This window comes from Hippoglossus stenolepis, chromosome 6, assembly GCF_022539355.2.
Source record: "Hippoglossus stenolepis isolate QCI-W04-F060 chromosome 6, HSTE1.2, whole genome shotgun sequence".
In the NCBI taxonomy this organism is placed as follows: Eukaryota; Metazoa; Chordata; class Actinopteri; order Pleuronectiformes; family Pleuronectidae; genus Hippoglossus; species Hippoglossus stenolepis.
In genome coordinates, this window is record NC_061488.1 from 26,866,820 (window position 1) to 26,886,434 (window position 19,615).

Consider the following 19,615-nt stretch of genomic DNA (forward strand, 5'->3'; position numbering starts at 1 on the left):
AGATGTAGGGCGTGCCTTTTAAAGTGGTAATTTAATTTGAATGGTCAGAAAATAAATGAATATGAGGAGGCTGGTCAGCACTGAAGGATGTTGTCTTACGTCCAATCATAGGGAGGTATCTTAAAACTGTTGGAAATGTTTTTATTGGTATACACGAATTAAACAACTTTAAATAAGAAGTCCACAAAAATGGTTTATAGAAGTCGCACGTAATTTTGGTACTTTAAATCTCCAACACTTTTGTCCGTATGGGCCACCGTACTGGGTAACCCGGAAGTGAACTCTGCTGTAAACTGGAAGTTCTTTCATTTTAGCTGAACGAGACCTGTCTGCTTGTTTTTCCCATGGTGACTGTATGTGCACCACAACCATTACACAGACTCTAGTTTCGCGTCAGGAGGGATAAGTGTCCATCAAGACACCGGAGGCACGTAATGAACGTGGATGGTTTTGTTGACATTTAGACGTGGCCGTGTTTCCTGTGCTCCTCTGTCAGACACTGGGAAGGTAACTTAGCGTTAGCGGCCTACCGAACTTTGTTGCTGACGAGCTCGTCTGGGATTTCCGAAAGACACAAGGTAATACAGAGTCTTCATTAGATACCACATGCATCCGATTTCATGCTATACTGAGTTGCAATAAGTAGTTTAGATAATGTTGGCGTGGAATGAAGCTAGCGAGTAGCAGTCATAACAAACCCTGGCGCAGATCACGAAGAGAGGTGGATTGTTGAGCGCATATTCCCGGAGACACTTGCTTGGCTGTTAAGTCGCAAATAGAATACATGGGATGTGAGTCTACTTGCATACATTGTTGTCTAGCAATCACGCATCAACCAGGCCTTGCATCGGTTTTTCATTTCCAGATAACTATCGTTAGCTTGTTAGCTAACTTCAGTAAGGCACCTAGCTAGATGCTAGCACGTTATTTATCTTGCTAAACAGTTGCCGATCACAGAGTGTATTTGTTTGTTTGACCTTCAGTGAAAAGAGTCATTTTAATAGCAAAAGCGTTAATATAAAAACCTTTCCAATCTGTTTGTAAACACAAGTCTAGTTAGCCAAATTAGCCTCTCTCTGCTAGTGTTAAGGTGAGCTGGTCCAAACTCCCTCATTATGATAGAGGCGAGTCATGATTGTGATCTCTCGTGTTCATTACTGTAATTTTACGATGTTTACATAAAAATTCATGCAACATTTGACCAAGTACTAATTCAGTTTCTATCATGCTCGTTTATTCTTGTGCTGCTCTTCTGTACCATTTTTGCTCCCTCAATTACGTAAAAAAAGAGTAACCAGGCAAAGTGTGACATCATTCTTGTCATTGTTAATCATATAATTTGAAGGCTGTGTTTAATATCACGCCCACTTGTTGTTTAGTGCATTATATTTGCCTACACTTTTATTTGAGTGTTCGTTTTCCTAGAAGAATGGAATAGAAAAAAGCAGTATCCTTTGCACCCATTCACACACTCCTTTCTGCTAACATTCCCAAACTGAACTACTTCACAATGCAAGATTACAACTGACAGTGAAGGAAAAATGCATTGGTTCTTAAGTATCTAAAATAACAATTTACTGTTCACTGTGGAGGGAACTTTTGGGTATCTGTGGTAGAGAGAGTAGTGAATGAGGGACTGAGGCTTTTGGGTTGGGTGATTGCTGATACAGCTCATGTTATCTGAAGTTGTATACTCGCTGTGGTCCTGGTTTAACTGAGGCTGTAGGACAGGATTTGAAATAATGTTGTAATTGCACAGGTATGCTGTAGGTTTGCAATATGCCTTACATTTGTATTAAATGGAAGTACAGGTATCAAAAACAATAATGCCTGCAATGGCCTTAAACATCCAGAAATATTAAAGGTATGTACAAAATGTACAGCATATGTGTAAACACCTGCTGCTTTACAAATTATTCCCTTCTCCAAAACATCTGTCCCTTTATTCAATATGTGGCCTTTACTGTGTTCTCTTGGCTCAGCTTTGATTCTAAAAAATATTTATTTAATGAAAGTGTACTTAGGATTTCTGACATTGGCAGAGAGGGTTTGCCTTCACAATAATAACATGTGAGAAACCTGGCACATGTTTGAAGTTATATCATGTAGTTAGTTAATGATTAATGATGATGGCCACTGATACTAAGATTGGTTTAAAAATATTTTATATTAATATGTAATTCCCCCATTCTCCATTTTTAGTTATCAGTTGGAGCAGCGAAAGACAGAGGGAGTTGCAGGGATTCCAGCATCCCTTATCACCGTCTGGCCCTGAGATGACATCACAGCAGCCTCATCTCCCCAATGCTGTTTATCCTCCCCAGCTTGCTCAGAACTCGTCTGCACAGCAGGCCCGGCCTCATCTTCCGGCCAATCAGCTGCACTCCAGCCAGAACAGTCCAAATGCTGGGTCTCTGGAACACAGAGCACTGACTGGCAGGCCGGGGTGCTCCGGTGTGTCAACGTCCAGCGGAGATGTTGCCAGCAGAAATGTTTCTGCGACCAGCACCAACTCTAGCTTATCCAGAAGAGATGGGGGATTTGAACCGTGGCCGGAGGAAGCAGTGGATAACTCCCATGGGCTGTACTCACTCCACCGCATGTTTGACATAGTTGGTGCCCAGCTAACACATCGGGATGTGAGGGTACTGTCGTTCCTGTTTGTTGACGTGATTGATGAGTATGAACGTGGTGGCATCAGGAGTGGAAGGGATTTTCTGCTGGCCCTAGAGCGCCAGGGTCGCTGCGATGAGACCAACTTCCGGCACGTTCTCCAGCTTCTAAGGATTATCACCCGCCACGACCTTTTGCCTTATGTCACACTCAGGAAACGACAAGCTGGTGAGTATTGTCTATGTCAATTTTTAAATGTACAATACACATTTTTAGATTTTTGAGCATAACAACTTAAGGAAGAGCAAACATTCAAATGCAGAGACATTCCAGTGCTGGAATAATTTCCGTGGCATGCTGCTTAAGGAACTATGAGCCCAACTTGTCTCCAAATATTTAAATTCAGTTAAGGTCGAGAATGAGTACTATTATTACCGCATTTTCAGATCAGCATCTGGTATAAACTACTTAAGAAGGATTTCTTGCACAATCATTTAAAAAACATACCGAGAATAAAATGTTTTATGTAGGCTTCCCCCAAATCCAGTCCATCCAGAGTCAGCACTTCAGTAACAGTGCAGAAAGTTGGGTGCAGGTTGTCTTCATAATATTTACAAGAATGGTTCTCTAAGGCAGTGGTGAAAAACTCATTCACAGAGAGGGCCAAAATTAAAAACTTGGACTACGTCGAGGGCCAAACAGTGTCAACATTTATTAAACATGATAGACAGGATATTGGATAAAGTGCAAAAAGAAAACATATTTAGGTAGGCTACATTCTTCTTTTATGTGCATGTGCCAGAGCCAGATGTTTGGCATCTTTTCTTGGCTGACAGTTTATTAAGGTTTGGTGTTAGGCTCTGTGCTGTGGAAACCTAAAGATGGAGTGAAGGTGTGCATCAGTAAGACGACTCCTGTGTGGGGTTTTTGTTCATCTTCATCACAGAGAAAAGCGTGTGGGTGAACTTGATGGGGCAGGCACTGGGATCTCTGGAACGCTGGAAAAATAATTTAATATCATCAAATACTCTGCGAGTAAGTGGAGTGGCACAGCTTATGGAGCTTTTTTTCACACAAAAAAAGTGTGCGTCCTATTTACCGGGGGGCCAGTTAAGATTCACATATGATATTTTATCGCGGGCTGGATATAATTGTACCGCGGGCCAGATCTCGGTAGATCGACCGGTAACTGTCGATCCCCGAACTCTCTGGACTCACTGGCTGCGGTTTCGTCGCAGATCAGCTGTGTTTCGGTTGTTTACACGGCAGTGTGTCCGCTGCTGGCGGCGGAGTTGCTGGTTTATCTACTGCATTGCCTTCAAAACAAGTCGGTTTATGTACTAAACTAAACACCAGGACACTACAGTAGGAAGACGCGCATCTTCCCGTCTGTCGATAACAATCAAAGCTCCTTTAGAACCTTAGAACAGATGAATGGATTCAGAAAGTGAAACACTGGAGTGCTTTTACTTTGAAACAGGTTTGGGGAAGTGTTGTAAATAAGTTTGTGTCATAGACAGATAAACATTGTGTTTTACAGAAGAATAAACAGAGAAAATTATATTTCAGCTGAGTTTTAATGTTTATCTGTTGAAATTATGTTACAAACATAAATGGTTGCAACACTTTCTGCAGGCGTTTCAAAAATAAAAGCACTCAAGCGTTTCTGGAAGCGTTGACGGAATCCATTCTTTTGTTTTAACAAGGAGATTTTATTGTGAAATATTTGCAGGAGCAGAATATGCACGGCTTCATACTGTGTAGTACTTGTATTTATTTGAGTACAAGGGACTTCTTTCATACAAGGAAATCGTCACATTTATGGCCATATTCAAGTCAAAGCCCATGTAAAAAACATTGTGCTGCAGTAGCAGCTCCTCTGCAGAACATATTGTTGAACTGAAGCTAAATATTGTGCACTAGACAGATGCTGTAAATATGAATTGATATTGATGTGAATATTGTTCATTAAATAGATAGTTGCACAACTGCCTTTCTTTGTGTATATTTATGCTCGTACATTCAGCCTTTATCAGAAATTGCAAAAACTAATAAATATCACCCTCCTAAGTGGGTTTCTTGGAAGATATCAGGGTGGTAGCTCTCGGCTTACGTTTGGAATTAAAAAGTGATCTTGGGCTCGAAAAGGTTGGTGACCACTGGTTTAGAACAAACCAGATTCTTACTAGAATTGACCATTCGGACAGTCAGGACTAAGAACCCATTAGTCATTCTAAAAGTTTCAGAGGTTAATATAACAAGTGTTCATTACATATTGATATATTGCTTATGCATTGTGTAAGCACAGTGAGAAGGTATTATACAGACTTGATTTTAATGTTCCACTTCAGATTTGTAAAATGTTTTGCTGATTGTCAAGTTTTTTGATTATATTTTTAGCCATATTGCCCAGCCCTATATCAGCCAAGCAAATACAGGTCCTGTTTGACATCAGATGTCAAAATCTGACTGATAAGCTTTAAAGCATATGTGATCAGTAATCTGCTGATTAGAGGTAAACTGCACACATCCAGAGGAAGACTGGAAGCTGTAAGTGCTTCTACAAACTCCTGAATTATGGGTCTGAATACTTAAGTGAATAAGAGAGTTCAGTTTTTTATTTTAAAGGGATAGTTCACCCAAAAATTTAAATTCACCCACTCACCACGATACTGATGTAGGGATGGGTTAAGTGTTTGAGTCCCAAAACACTTTTGGAGTTTCAGGGGCAAACAGCGTGCAGCCAAATCCAATACAATTGAAGTAAATGGCGACCACCTCTTCAAATGTAAAAAAACAACAAAAAATGCCTCCACAAGCCCCGACATTCAAATTCGACTCGAAACGACGTCATTTACACCATGTTTTTAGCCTAAAAGACCACTGTTATCCTCCTCCTAGTTACTGCTGCACTAACTGCAGCTATTGCGAGTTCTCGCGATACTCACAAGCAGTAACTAGAAGGAGGACAACAGCTCCAAAAGAGTTTTGTGGACTAAAACACTTCACCCACCCCTCCATCAGCATAGTGGTGGGTAGATAATTAGTAAATTTTCAGTTTTAGGTCAACTATCCCTTTAATATACTTACAAAAAGTTTGTCATTATTGAGTGTAGATTGATGGGAACATTTTATCCATTTAAAATGAAATCTACAACACAACAGACTGTGCTAAAAGTGAAGAGATACAACTGCTTTTCTGAAGCTCTCACACATGCTCTATGAAATCTTTGTTATTAATTCTTACTCATTGAAATTAACAATTGCTTCCACAATCTATTGTTTTCAGTGTGTCCAGACCCTGTTGATAAATACCTGGAAGAGACATCAGTACGTTATATTTCACCAAGAGGAACAGCGCAGAGCAAGGTCACGGCACCCCACAGAAGAACAGGTTGGTGACTGTGTTTGTTCAAGGTCTTTTTGACATTATGACACAGAAGATGGATTAATGTCATAACTGATGTCCCTGTCTAGGTCCTCAGCCAGTCATTTGCTGTTCCCCGTCAGGACCCCATGTTGGCCCTCCCCGAATAAAGCCAGCTCCCCCTGTACCAAACCGCAAACGGAAGAGAAGTCATTCCTCAGCTGACTGCAGAGAGAAGCAAACATGTGGTAAAGAGACGCACAACATAGACAAACAGCATCATGTTTGTCGAGTCTCAGAGCAGGATTACAGATTTTAATACCAGTAGCCTATTTACTCCATATGCTCAAGATCCTTAGTCAGAGGTGAGAGTGGATTTATGTCATTGATCAGTATGAATCAAATGTTAACAGAGGGATTTAGACTCCTGAAATGGATGTGACAAAATCAGCAGATAGTTGATCTGAAAGTGAAGACTCAACACACTGGATAAGCTGTTGTTTGGCCTACAAAGCCATAGATACAGTAGTAATAAGTGGCCTAATATGGGCAAAAATTATATTGCGCTAAAAAATATTTGTATCCCTCGATAACAATAATTATCACGAAAAATGTAAAAATATGTTTCTTTTACATTTAAATACTATTTTGTGAAGGTTGGGGTTTTAAACTCTTCTTGATGGGCAGACAATTAAAAACACTTGCCAAACAGAAAAACATTTATCAAATCTAAGGTCAATCAATTACGTTATTCCTCCTCACAGTGCTTGCACAATGTGTAAGCATTATATTTATATGTTGGACCTTTGTTATTTTGCTATTGATGAATATTATATTACGATAATTAGTGACTGACAGACAGGGGAGAGGGTTTTTTCTAGTGTTTTACACACTACAGATTATAGAGCTGACATTAAATTAAACTTACCCTGAGTTCTTAGTGGTACTGATCTGGTTTCAGTTTCAGCTAGCATCCACATTTCACTTTTACATGTGCACATTTGTGACATAGAAAAAGAGGCAACGGTGCCTTTCTTAAGCAAAGTGGTCCATGAACCTCTGTCCAGATGTTGTGATCATGCAGTCAGGAAGCAGCGTAACCACAAAATCCCCTCATCTCAACTCAGGACAATTCAGCCACCTGCAACAACCACTCAGCATTCAAAGTGTCTTTTATAAACTTTTCTGAGGAATTAAAATGGAAAAAAATTTGAGGCTAATGTCTGGATGCCCATCACAGGCATAACTGAATCATTTACATGAGTTGTATGACTTTTCCACCAGACAGCTACAGATTGTAAAATAAAGCTAGGTTCGGTTTGATGTGCAGGAAAGTGGAAGAAAGCTTTGAGCAGCAGCTGCGATCTCACTCTTTGGTATCAAATGTGCTCTAACAATCATTGGGTGTTGTGCCACACAGTCTGTATAACACACCACTGAATTGCATTTTAGGTAGTGATAGTGTACAACAGACGGACAACTATCCAAGCAAACAAACCAGGCTGATGAAAGCAAGTTTGAAAGTGAGGATACTTGTTTAACCCCCTCGTCCATTCTGCTTCACTCTCGCCATGCTCAGTACCTGAGCAGACCCATTGTTGGGTTATGTTACGCAAGTTCTCCTGACTCTGAGCTTCAGTGCATTCTGTTAAAATGTACTGATCTTACATTTAAGTGCCAAGTTTCAGTTTGAGATGGTATAAGTCAATTTTGACAGTGCTGTTTGAGTATCAGGATAACATCAGAGGATTCACCACAAGATACAAAAAAATATATAAGACCAGACTGCAGTTCAAATACAGAGAAAGCATTCTATGGTCTGATGAAACAAAAATCAACCTCTGTCAAAATGATGGAGACCGTGAACAGAAAATAAGGAGCAGCTCATGACCCAAACTACCTCATCTGTCAAAGGGCAACATCTCCCACACAGGTCTTTCTATAGTGATGTAAAGTTACTCAAATTAAAGTTGAGATTCTCCACTGTACATTGCAGTCATTCACTCATTGTGAATCTGCTGTTTGTTTCAATAATACATTTTTATTAGGAGGGAATTTTTACCTCTTTGTATATAAATACAAACCATTTACTATATACAGTTTCGACTGTATTTTTCTGCGTTCTAGTAGACACTGACATTATAGTCTGTGCGTGGCAGGCTGCACCGCTCTGTCAGAGTTGAACGGGGGGGGCCGGTGCATCATGATGTTGGCTCAACATTGTATTGGCATCGTCCATCAGCCCAACCCTATTGGAAGACATTTATTTGATTGAACTTCATACAATCTTGTAGCCCCAAGACTGCGATTGAACTGTTGAGTTTTCATCTATACACAATAAAATAAAAGAAAATAAAAGAAACCACACAGGTTTAGGATAGGCTATGGATGGCAGAGTTCCTGTGGTGGGGAAGCTCTACATGTGGTGCTCTGATGTGCTTGAAAAGTTATGGTCGGTTTTCTGATTTGGCTTCCCTCGGTTATTATATCTTGGGAACAATACCGATGTAGAACAACAAACTGTAATATTTATTTGGCCTGATGAATAATACTAACTTAACCTTGAGACTTGGTTGCACAACTCTTGCAGGGCTTCAGTCTTCAGGTTAGTACACACAATATTCTGCAGTCTAAACCCATGCTAGCTGTCTGCTGTTACTCAGCTATTATGAGTGTTGATAGGCGCTAACATTTCCAATGTGACCTATTGGTGCTACTTACTGTATATGTTCCAGCCCTACTATTCACTCTGGGCTGACCCACGCTGTACCATCTCTCTCTCTCCTCTCTCAGATATCCGCCTCCGGGTTCGTGCTGAATACTGCCAGCATGAGTCTGCGCTTCAGGGAAACGTATTCTCCAACAAACAAGAGGCAGTGGAGCGACAGTTTGAGCGCTTCAACCAGGCCAACACTATCCTCAAATCCCGAGACTTGGGCTCCATCATCTGCGACATTAAGTTCTCCGAGCTCACCTACTTGGATGCCTTCTGGAGAGACTACATAAATGGATCCTTGCTAGAGGCCCTTAAAGGGGTATTTATCACAGATTCCCTCAAACAGGCTGTGGGCCATGAGGCTATAAAACTATTGGTCAACGTCGATGAGGAAGACTACCAGGCTGGTCGACGCAAACTGCTCTGCAATTTGGTCACAGGGGGAGGAGGCCCACCAGGAGGTAGCAAAGACACTGTATCTTAGACCTACTCTCATGGTGCAAGCATATGGGAAGGATGTAGCTGTGCCTCCCGCACAGGGAATAAAGTGTCATTTGAGGTGCCTGAAGTGTGTCAGAGAGGAACTGTGGACTTCCAGTCACCCAATTGATTTCCTTGAGAGCTAAGTTCATAGGATTTCTACTTGGCCACCATGAGCGTAGCATGCAAGCAAGTGATTGGGAACTATGTTGGCAAAGAAGTTGGCGATGCATACAGGTTGGCATTACCTTGTATCCTGAGCTGTTCTTTTTCTTTAAGGAGCAGAATGTTAATCTCATATGTGGGTTGACTTTGACTAATTTCTGGTTTCTAGTATGTTAGCTCATTGAATCACATTGTTAACTCTTTACTCCTGTTCCAAAGTGGAGTTACTGTATGTTCAATCCAGGAAACATGCTTAACACTGATGAGTTACTCCCAGTGGGAGTTGTATGTTATTGTCACACAGGTTTGTCCTTTTTCCAGGTTTTTCAGGTACATTACAGATGGTTTGGATAAACCCAATAAGAGAGTGTTCTGTATGTTATAGAATGGTGCAGACCCCAGTTGACTCACAGTTTGTCTCTTTCTGTTAGCTTACTGCCTGACTTTCCCCACACTTTGCAGAGTTGTCTTTTCTGTAAAGTTAAATCCTGTCAGAGCGTTTGTATGGCTCATATTTGGTCACTGTCAACATTATTGTGTCTTTACTCATTATACGCATTATGGCTCATTACAGCAGCTGGGATTCTGGCCCAATTTGATGTTTCAGCTGTCCAGTCACTGCCAATATTTATTTGTGGATCGCTCTAATGTATCCAATGTGTCATTCGCTGGTGTTTTGGATTTGTAAATCAGTGCCAGTTTCATTGTCAGCCTGCACTGCTGGACATCTGTTCACTTACCTTCTCACTCCTATTCATTAGTGATATAACACTGAACCTAAATGGTAACAAATCAACAGCAAGTAGTGAAAGTCACAGCCAGAATGTGTGGTGTCATCTCAGTTGTGCAGGAGGCCAGAACAAATGAAAATAATTCACATGACCTGTTTGTCTAAAGATAAAGACATGTCACCCTGTAGCTGCACTCGCACATTAAACCCTCAGTAGTATCCCTCTACATATATGATGAGGTTGTGGTTGAGTCCTCTGGGTGGTGTGAGCAAGTGCCCTCAGTGACACCCTTCTCCCTCAGGAGGGGTGGCATCTCCACAGGCATGAGCAAACTGAGCAGGGGGATCTCTTGATAGGGATCTGAAGCGGAAACTACTGTGAGGACCAACATAATGGTGAGTTTCAGTGAACGTTGACACTCTATGTTTTAGCACATAGATCCTGAACTGTGATGTTCTTGTAGTGACACACCACTTATACATTGCAGCTTGAAATGCTAATGAACCAAAATTGGAACGTTTTTTTTTATCCATTCACAGGAGACATTAGATTTGGTGGGTGCCTGTAACAAGTATGTGTTGGTAGTATTCCTCGTCATAGCTTTCATTTTATACAGTCATAATATACACGTGATGGCCAGGCACACGTTCCCAGTCCTGGGAAGGCCCTAGAAAACACCAGAATCTTTACAACATGGATCCACAAGAGATTAGAGTTTGTGGTCCTGTTGATGCAGTAGCTGTCAATTTTGTGGCTGCATACTCGTGCTACAAACCTCCCATCCCACTAAGGATTATCTCTGTATGTCTACATTTAGTGAAAACAGCCTTTAAATTATGTGCTTCTACATTTTCGGTGTTGTGATTTGAAAATGTATTTTTGAATTGGCACTGAACATTTGCATTCAATCTAAATGGTGAGCGGTGGAATCATACGGACACAGTTTCTAGTTATATTGGGCTGCAGTGGACTAAGATGTCATGATGTCGTCAAAACTTAAAATTTGTTTAAAATAAGAGGTAAAGCAGAAAAGGTCATTACTTGTTACAGCAGGACTGATTGTTGTTTAGAAAAAATGTTTAATAGCAACAATATAGTATTAGCATAATGCTATTTTCTGATGAGAAGATTTAAATTTTGTTACATAAGTAGACCAGAGACTGATTTTAGAAACATGCCTGTCTCTAGAGCTAATATTTGACTCTTTTCTGTTAATCAGTGAAATAGACAAAAAATACATGCAGGCTCATATTCACTAGCAACAAATGTGCACTTAGTCAGTAAAGAATGATTTGGACAGAGTTCTTCACTTAGGATTCTTACATCCTGATATTTGTACTTACTACTTTACAAATGTGCATCTTTCTTTTTGCCAAACATTTATCAAATTTTGCCTCTGATTTTAAAATCCAATTAAACTTCAGTTTTCCATCAGTTAGATAAGTGAAATTCAACCGTTTGCTTTTATGTTCCCTCTTAAAAGTTCAGTGTATGTATTAACCAAATATATTCTTCCTGCTAAAGAAGCCCTATCTTATATTTGCTGTCATACCATCCATGGGTACATGTGAGAACATGCAAGTCATGATTGACAGGCCACTATTACTCTGAATTATATAGAGTTGGCCTGCATTTTATATTTTTACCCCAATGGAATTTCAAAAGGTTGCAAGTTAGTATCTATTATATAGGTTGGTGTATGTTATGTTGATTGTATGTTATGTTAGTTGTTCAATGCAGCTGTCTTTTAAGCAACATTGCATGTAACCTGTTATGATCCCCCGAAATCTCATAGAAACTCTCAGTGTTAACATTTGTAAATATCTTCAGAATTTCCAGTTTTATTAATTCAGTTTTGCATTTCTTTCAGAAAATTGGCAAGTAGGACTGTTAATAAATGAAGCGGATGGGTTTTGTTGAAGTTTTATATCACATGACCAATGTCTTTGGTGGAAAACAGTGTACATTTTCCAGATATGAAAATATAGTGGACATATTAAAACTGCTTCCTGATAGATCTTATTGTGGGCAGCACAATAATTTCATAAATTAGGCCTAAACCTTATAGGTTATAATCACTTTGACACACAAACACTGTGTATGAGGAATTCCTTGAACACATTTCCAGCCGTGCGCGAGAGCTTCTGGGTGCATCTCATTTCTGTTTTCCATGTGTCCTCATTCCCTTCACTCGCTCCACAGCTCTTCAAACTCACAACTGGAAGAAGGAAACATCCAGGCATCACATTTTGTGTGGCAAACCAAGTTTATTTGTGCCATGAATGTCCCTGCAGAGACTTGAATGTAATGTACACAGTGTGAACCATACTCTGTTGCTTTCAACCCACATGCTAAATGAAACGATAAAAGATTTGGTGGTTAGTCCTGTTGACTTGTTTACCAATAAAAGTAAAACGTTGCTGTGTTTCTATTTGCCATCGATACTCTGCAGTCACTTCCTTTATTGATTATCAAACTGAGCGTTGACTAACCACTGCTACAGCAGGTCTGCTGTCAGTCAGTACTATCCGACTTTGTACAAAATAGATTAAACTAATTTATGAAAATAAGATGGTGAGTGCTGTGCAATTGTTTACCTAGATGTTTTTCAATAGTAGATCTCACAGTCAGTTAACTGATTTGAGTGAGCTTTGTTACTGTTGTGGCAGATGTATCAGCAGGGCAGAAAGTATGATGCAACCTTCCAAAAGCATCAAAATGTCTCAGTGAGAGCCTTCTGCACTCTCTCCGATTAGAAGACAGCAGGAGATCCATCACAGGATTCACTGCGAGTGGGTGGGTGTGTGGATGTTTTAAACATGCGACCACATGCGACAGACACAAAAGTTATAAATAAAAATAAACCAAATTTTGATTTCAAACATTTGGTTTTAAAAGCTGTAACACATTCACGAAAACGTGTTGTTTAAAGTTGGTTCGCACACTTGATATATCTGTTCCACACATGTACAGTCTCTCTTAGTGAATTGATTTTGGTGTCTGAATTCAATTGAATTTCTGTGTAGCAGTAGCTCGGTTTCCACTCACATCATGTTCACCAGTGTCAGTTAAGTAGCAGTATGTTACCTCCTTACTGTTAGTTTGGCTGGTTATCTGGCCGGTAACCATCCGTCCGGGCCATTCCATTGAAGAAGGATGAGGAGACGTTTCTTTATGGTTCGGAACGCAGTAAGTTTATTTGGCCTCCACAACAGCAGCAGCAACATACAGGGCCGTGAACACTGTTGGGCTAGAACCCTGAGCTTCTCTCAACACTTCTGTCTGACTACCTTCAGCATTGGCTGTACTGCCCTTCATTAGCCGCAGGTACTCTCTTCACACTTCATCCCCGTAACAACAACGTCACTTCTCTTCCCCACAACACCGAGGTGTACTATGTCACACACATTGGCTTAAATGTTAAATGTTTGTTTGTTTCACACAGTTAATGAGCAGTGGTCTGCTGTATATCAAAGGTCCAGTGTTTTGTCAAACTGTCCATTCACCCTGACCCACTCCTCCTGATGCGGATGCCACCTGACATCCTTCTTTGCTGTGGTTGTTAGACCTCACCTAACAATAAAACACAACCACTGTATGTGCCAAAAGGGTGTGGGGAAAGATTCATTGATCTAGAGCAGGGGTAATCAACTAAAATGTAAAGAGGTCCAGTTAGAGAAAATTTCTTGAAGCAAAGGTCCGGAAGATCATAATGTCTAACTATTTAGTGTGATATATATTTAAGTAGCCTAGTAGTTGTATCAACATCTGCATGTACTAAATACCTGACTGTCAAATCAAATGAATTCAGTACGATTCAAAAACTTTTTGACAATATTTATTGTCACGTAACATAGAACTGAACATATATGTATGATTGCAGATATGTATAATGTTCTCTCATTAACTAAATAAAAGTAGGGCTGCATTTCAACATAAGAGAAAATAAATAAAATGTGAAAATTGTGCATGTTCAAATAAAGGGCTTAACTTCAGAAAATAAAATAAAGGAGCAAAAGCTTGAATTTCCTTTTTCTGTTTCACATCTTGACTCAAAGTCTCAACCAATTTTACAGATAATAAATCTCAACACATCTTAACAATTGAACAGTTTTAGAATCACTTTCTTCCCCTCTTATATCCCACTCCCCACACTTTGTTCGTCTGTTTCTCTCCCTTTCTCCGTCTCACTCCTGTTTCTCCCTTTCTCCGTCTCCCTCTGTTTCTCTCCCTTTCTCCGTCTCACTCCTCTGTTTCTCTCCCTTCTCCGTCTCACTCCTGTTTCTCTCCCTTTCTCCGTCTCACTCCTCTGTTTCTCTCCCTTTCTCCGTCTCACTCCTCTGTTTCTCTCCCTTTCTCCGTCTCACTCCTCTGTTTCTCTCCCTTTCTCCGTCTCACTCCTGTTTCTCTCCCTTTCTCCGTCTCACTCCTCTGTTTCTCTCCCTTTCTCCGTCTCACTCCTCTGTTTCTCTCCCTTTCTCCGTCTCACTCCTGTTTCTCTCCCTTTCTCCGTCTCACTCCTCTGTTTCTCTCCCTTTCTCCGTCTCACTCCTGTTTCTCTCCCTTTCTCCGTCTCACTCCTCTGTTTCTCTCCCTTTCTCCGGCCTACCTCTCTGTTTCTCTCCCTTCTCCGGCTCACTCTCTGTTTCTCTCCCTTTCTCCGTCTCACTCCTGTTTCTCTCCTTTCTCCGGCCTACTCCTCTGTTTCTCTCCTTTCTCCGTCTCACTCCTGTTTCTCTCCTTTCTCCGTCTCACTCCTCTGTTTCTCTCCCTTTCTCCGGCCTCTCCTCCTGCTTCTCCTTTCTCCGTCTCACTCCTGTTTCTCTCCCTTTCTCCGTCTCACTCCTGTTTCTCTCCCTTTCTCCGCCTCACTCCTCTGTTTCTCTCCCTTTCTCCGTCTCACTCCTGTTTCTCTCCCTTTCTCCGTCTCACTCCTCTGTTTCTCTCCCTTTCTCCGTCTCACTCCTCTGTTTCTCTCCCTTTCTCCATCTCACTCCTCTCTTTCTCTCCTTTCTCCGCTCTCACTCCTGTTTCCTCTCCTTTTCCCTTTCTCCGGCCTACTCCTCTGTTTCTCTCCTTTCTCCGTCTCACTCCTCTGTTTCTCTCCCTTTCTCCGGCTCACCTCCTGTTTCTCTCCCTTTCTCGTCTCACTCCTCTGTTTCTCTCCCTTTCTCCGTCTCACTCCTCTGTTTCTCTCCCTTTCTCCGTCTCACTCCTCTGTTTCTCTCCCTTTCTCTGTCTCACTCCTGTTTCTCTCCCTTTCTCCGTCTCACTCCTCTGTTTCTCTCCCTTTCTCTGTCTCACTCCTGTTTCTCTCCCTTTCTCTGTCTCACTCCTGTTTCTCTCCCTTTCTCTGTCTCACCTCTGTTTCTCTCCCTTTCTCCGTCTCACTCCTCTGTTTCTCTCCCTTTCTCCATCTCACTCATGTTTCTCTCCTTTCTCCGGCCTACCCTCTGTTTCTCTCCCTTTCTCCGTCTCACTCCTCTTACTCTCCCTTTTCTCTGTCTCACTCCTGTTTCTCTCCCTTTCTCCGTCTCACTCCTCTGTTTCTCTCCCTTTCTCCGTCTCACTCCTCTGTTTCTCTCCCTTTGTTTTCTCTACCTGTATCTCTATCTTTCTTTTTCTTTCTACCGTCTTCTCATGTGTAACTTGCCTCTAACTCTCATCTGTCTGCACTGTAGAGTCGCAATGTTTACCGCCTGGAATGCACAGACTTGATTGGCTGAGTAGTATCACGTGGGATGGCTTAACTCGCATGCAATTGGTCTGTGCGTTTCTCAGCCGCTAAACCACTACCGTAAAGACTACAAAAGCTGCGCCGGTTACAAATAGAAGCGCCCCGCCAGGTTTTAAATCATAACCTTCTGTTTTGGCTGTAGGTCCGGGTCCGTACGGGACGGCTTCTGGGTCCGGACTCGGACCGCGGTCCGCCTGTTAGTGACCCCTGATCTACAGCAATAATCGATTCAATATTGTTGATGCAAAGTGAAAAAATGTATCTATATTGTTATCTTTAAAAATCTTTTAAAAAACATTGAACACTGACAGACGTAGCTTACAGAAGAGATACAGTAGTAAAATGTGATAGTCAACAAGCTGTCATCAAACTAGTGATGATTATATGCAAATTAATTTACATATTTTACTTATAATGTAAAAGAGACACATGTAATAACAACAATAAAGAAATAAAAACATTCATATCAAAATTATTATTTAGCTTTGGTTAAGACACATGTAAATTCCTAAGGTGAAGTGGACAGTTGTGATACAGGATGACGGTTGCATTTGCACTGTATTGCATAGGTGACCTTGACCTTATGATTACTGGTTATTATTACTTCAAAAATACATTGTCAGAGTCACTAAATATGAGTGAAGATTTACAGAAAAATCCTGCTTTAATGTATAACATTAAAGTTCTTTCAGTTTTGTTTGATAGGATGTTATGTCTCTAAATCTCCAGTTTGTTAATCTTGGTAATCTCGGCTCTTTAAATTCACTGATGAAAGATATTTGCACTTACGTGAGAAATATGGCAGTTTATGGTGAACAACAGAAGGTTCGTCTTTTTTCTTTTAATGAAAAAGCACAAATTGCTCAGAAGTAAAATTGTCAAATCATATTTTAGTTCTTTTTTGAGGTGATATCAATGTAATTGATTGTGTTAAAATTGTGTTAGAAAACATTATGAAAATTGTAATCAAACTGAAAATGTTATTGTAACAGGCTTTGTGATATTGGTAATGTTAAATTAATTAACCATACCAATATCATATAGATTTCCAAAGAATGAATATATTATATCAAATATCAATATAATATATTGTGTCTGTAGTAAGCTACTTCCATGGTAGACTTGAGTGAATTTTAATGCAAAACTCATTGTTCGTTTTTATCTCTTTTGCAGTCTTTTGAGTTCTGTATTGAAATTAACGTAAAAATACATTCTATTCATATAAGGTTGACTGAGATGGGGAAACTAAAGCCTGAATGAGTGCATGTTTAATTGTAGAGCTGTGTTAAAAAACCCTGTTTTCTTTCAGTTTATTCCAGGTGTTTGACACATTCTGCAGGCCTCTTGCTGATGTGGTGTTTTGCTGTTCACCTGTTTCTGTCAATACCAAGATGCAGCCATCACTTATCACCTGAGATGAGGTACACCAGGGTCTAATTCCCCAATACAGTTTCTGCCATACCAAGTGCATGCGAGAGGAGAGACAGAGCTGAGATCATTTGTGCTACAACCACCACCCTGCCTTTGGGCCACTTTTTGAGCTTTTGGACTTTTTAAACATTAGAGTTCTTAAAGAACTTTTCTGATAAAAAACCCTAGTTTGAGCCTTAATTTGGTCTCTCTCCATTTATGACTGTTGCTGATATCATTACATCTATAAATATCACTCTTATTATTTTCATTATCACAACCAGTCTGACAGAGTCTAAATATGATGGCTACACAACTGTTCCTGGTGTCTCTCTCTTCTCTCCCCTCTTTTCCTCCCACCTCTCCTCTTCTCCCCATTTTCTCCTCTCACCCCAACCTGTCGAGGCAGATGTTCGCCCACACTGAGTCTGGTTCTAATGGTTTCTTCCTGTTAAAAGGGAGGTTTTTTTTACTCCACAGTCCCAAAGTGTGTTTACTCATTTGGTGGGAACTGTTTCTCTATAATATTTTCAGGTCTCAGCCGTACTCTGTAAAGTGCCTTGAGATAATGTATGTTATGATTTGGCGCTATACAAATAAAGTTGAATTGAATTGAAATGTAATTTGATAGCTATAAATGGTCATATTCCCACATTGGCCAAGATATAGTGCTAAACATGCTAACACATGCCCAGAATAAAAAAAAGTCATTAATTTGTTCCTCAGACACCACTGCAACTATCCAGCTGATTAACTAAAGGTCACTTTAAATCCTTTTTTTTTAAGTACAGCTCAACAAAAAAAAACAATCAAACATGCATTATTGAAGTTAAACAACATATGACTTTAAACTGACAAAAACATGACTGCAATGCTGTAACAATAATCAAATACCTAAACTGACCATAAATAATACAAGTTTAATTCCCAAAACAAATGCCTGTTGTTATTACAGTGACAATGGGAATACATCACACCATAATGTGCTTAGTAGGCTGAAGATCTGGTCCAACACAAAACATGCTGAGACAACAATCTGTAGACAGTGCAGAGGACTCATCCCGCTGATTAGAAGAAATGCAGCTTTTTCTTTTTTTCATTGAGGATTGAAGTATTGCATATGGTAGTAATTGGCACTATAAAGTGGTTATAAGTGCAAACACGAGCAAGAAAGTAAAGTGCATCAACTTGGTGAAATGGATAAGGTTTTTTTTATGCCTTGTTGTGTCTTTTGCAAACAGATTTCCGATTATTCACAGTTTGTCAAATTCTGCTAATCGGTGTTGCTGCTTTTTCAAAAGCAGAGACAGTTCATCACTGGTGTTTCTAGGATCTGAAGTCCTTTTTACTGTACGGCTTGTTTCCCAAGATGCCATCCATCTCAGATGCAAGGGACAGTGAAAACTTTGGGAGAACCTGAGGAACGAGAGGAGAGAAACATTACCGTCAAATGTACCTTAGACAACTGGCCGTTGCTTGAGTCAGCCTATTGGAGGCACATCTTGACTTCAGAGTGTCACAGAGATCTCTAGTGGATTTGTCTGTGGTCATTCCTGAAAGCTGTCATCTGTGGTGTAGCCCACAACCAGACCAAAAGATGTTTAGACAATCAATCTGCTGATCATTTGCTTCAGTGCTAACTCTGTGAGTTAGGGTTAGGTCACTGGGATATCATATTGGGAGGTAACCACTGGAAAAAGACGAAGAAGACTATAAACTAAGCATCTATTAATTTGTGCATTCATGATACAATCCTTTTTATTGTCATGTTGTATTTACACAGTACAAAAGGACACACTCTAAACTTTTAAACTTTGGCACATTTTACTGTATATTGATAACTAATGATCAAGTGGCTCCACACAGTGTACAACATGTGTCGGTTTGATAAACCTTCTAAACTACACAAGTGCATAATCATTTTCAAACTGACTTTCCAGCTGTTTGACAGGGATTTCATTAAAACAAAATAGACAATAATGATTCCAACACTATGCCACATGGTGTGTGCATGTAAAATAAGGACCGTAATTGATGTTTATTCTGTTTCTTTTTAGTGGACCTTTAATGAGCATAATTTTCCACAAGCCCAAGAAATTTGCAGGTTATTAAAATGGATGGAGTGACAACGGAGGCAAGTCCTGTGGTGAGTCTACGGGCCACAGTTAATTCACACAACTCTGGAATAATAGCAGGACAGACTGTGACTGAGTGCTGGGGAATTTGATAGATTGGTTATGGAATGATCAAGTCATGATAATATAATTATATAATAATATCTACCCTGCTGCACTGCAGAATTTAATGAAAGTTGTAGATTATACACCTGAACATGAGCATTGTTTTATGTTTCAGCTTCAAACAGCAAACATTGCGGTGCATGCTGATTTGTCACG

General features: G+C 40.2%; 2 protein-coding genes across 2 annotated transcripts in view; one reads left to right on the forward strand and one right to left on the reverse strand.

The window, feature by feature from the left end:
- Nucleotides 1-281: 281 nt before the first annotated feature.
- Nucleotides 282-12,514, forward strand: dedd (death effector domain containing). Its single transcript, XM_035159487.2, has 5 exons — nt 282-578; nt 2,203-2,841; nt 5,903-6,007; nt 6,091-6,228; nt 8,774-12,514. Exons 2-5 carry the CDS (start codon nt 2,277-2,279, stop codon nt 9,178-9,180), a joined length of 1,215 nt encoding a protein of 404 aa, XP_035015378.1. The 5' UTR covers nt 282-578; nt 2,203-2,276; the 3' UTR covers nt 9,181-12,514.
- Nucleotides 12,515-16,322: 3,808 nt separating this feature from the next.
- The window catches only part of LOC118110418 (voltage-gated potassium channel subunit beta-2), a 29,795-nt gene continuing 26,502 nt past the window's right edge, over nt 16,323-19,615 (reverse strand). Inside the window, exon 15 of the mRNA XM_035158127.2 lies at nt 16,323-18,635. Coding sequence (XP_035014018.2) covers nt 18,546-18,635 — 90 coding nt within the window. The 3' untranslated portion in view covers nt 16,323-18,545. The remainder of the gene's footprint in view (nt 18,636-19,615) is intronic.

Coding starts and splice junctions, on each gene's coding strand:
- dedd (XM_035159487.2), top strand. CDS start 2,277: ATGACATCACAGCAGCCTCATCTCCCCAATGCTGTTTATCCTCCCCAG. Junction 2,842..5,902: donor ACTCAGGAAACGACAAGCTG/GTGAGTATTGTC, acceptor TATTGTTTTCAG/TGTGTCCAGACCCTGTTGAT. Junction 6,008..6,090: donor GGCACCCCACAGAAGAACAG/GTTGGTGACTGT, acceptor GTCCCTGTCTAG/GTCCTCAGCCAGTCATTTGC.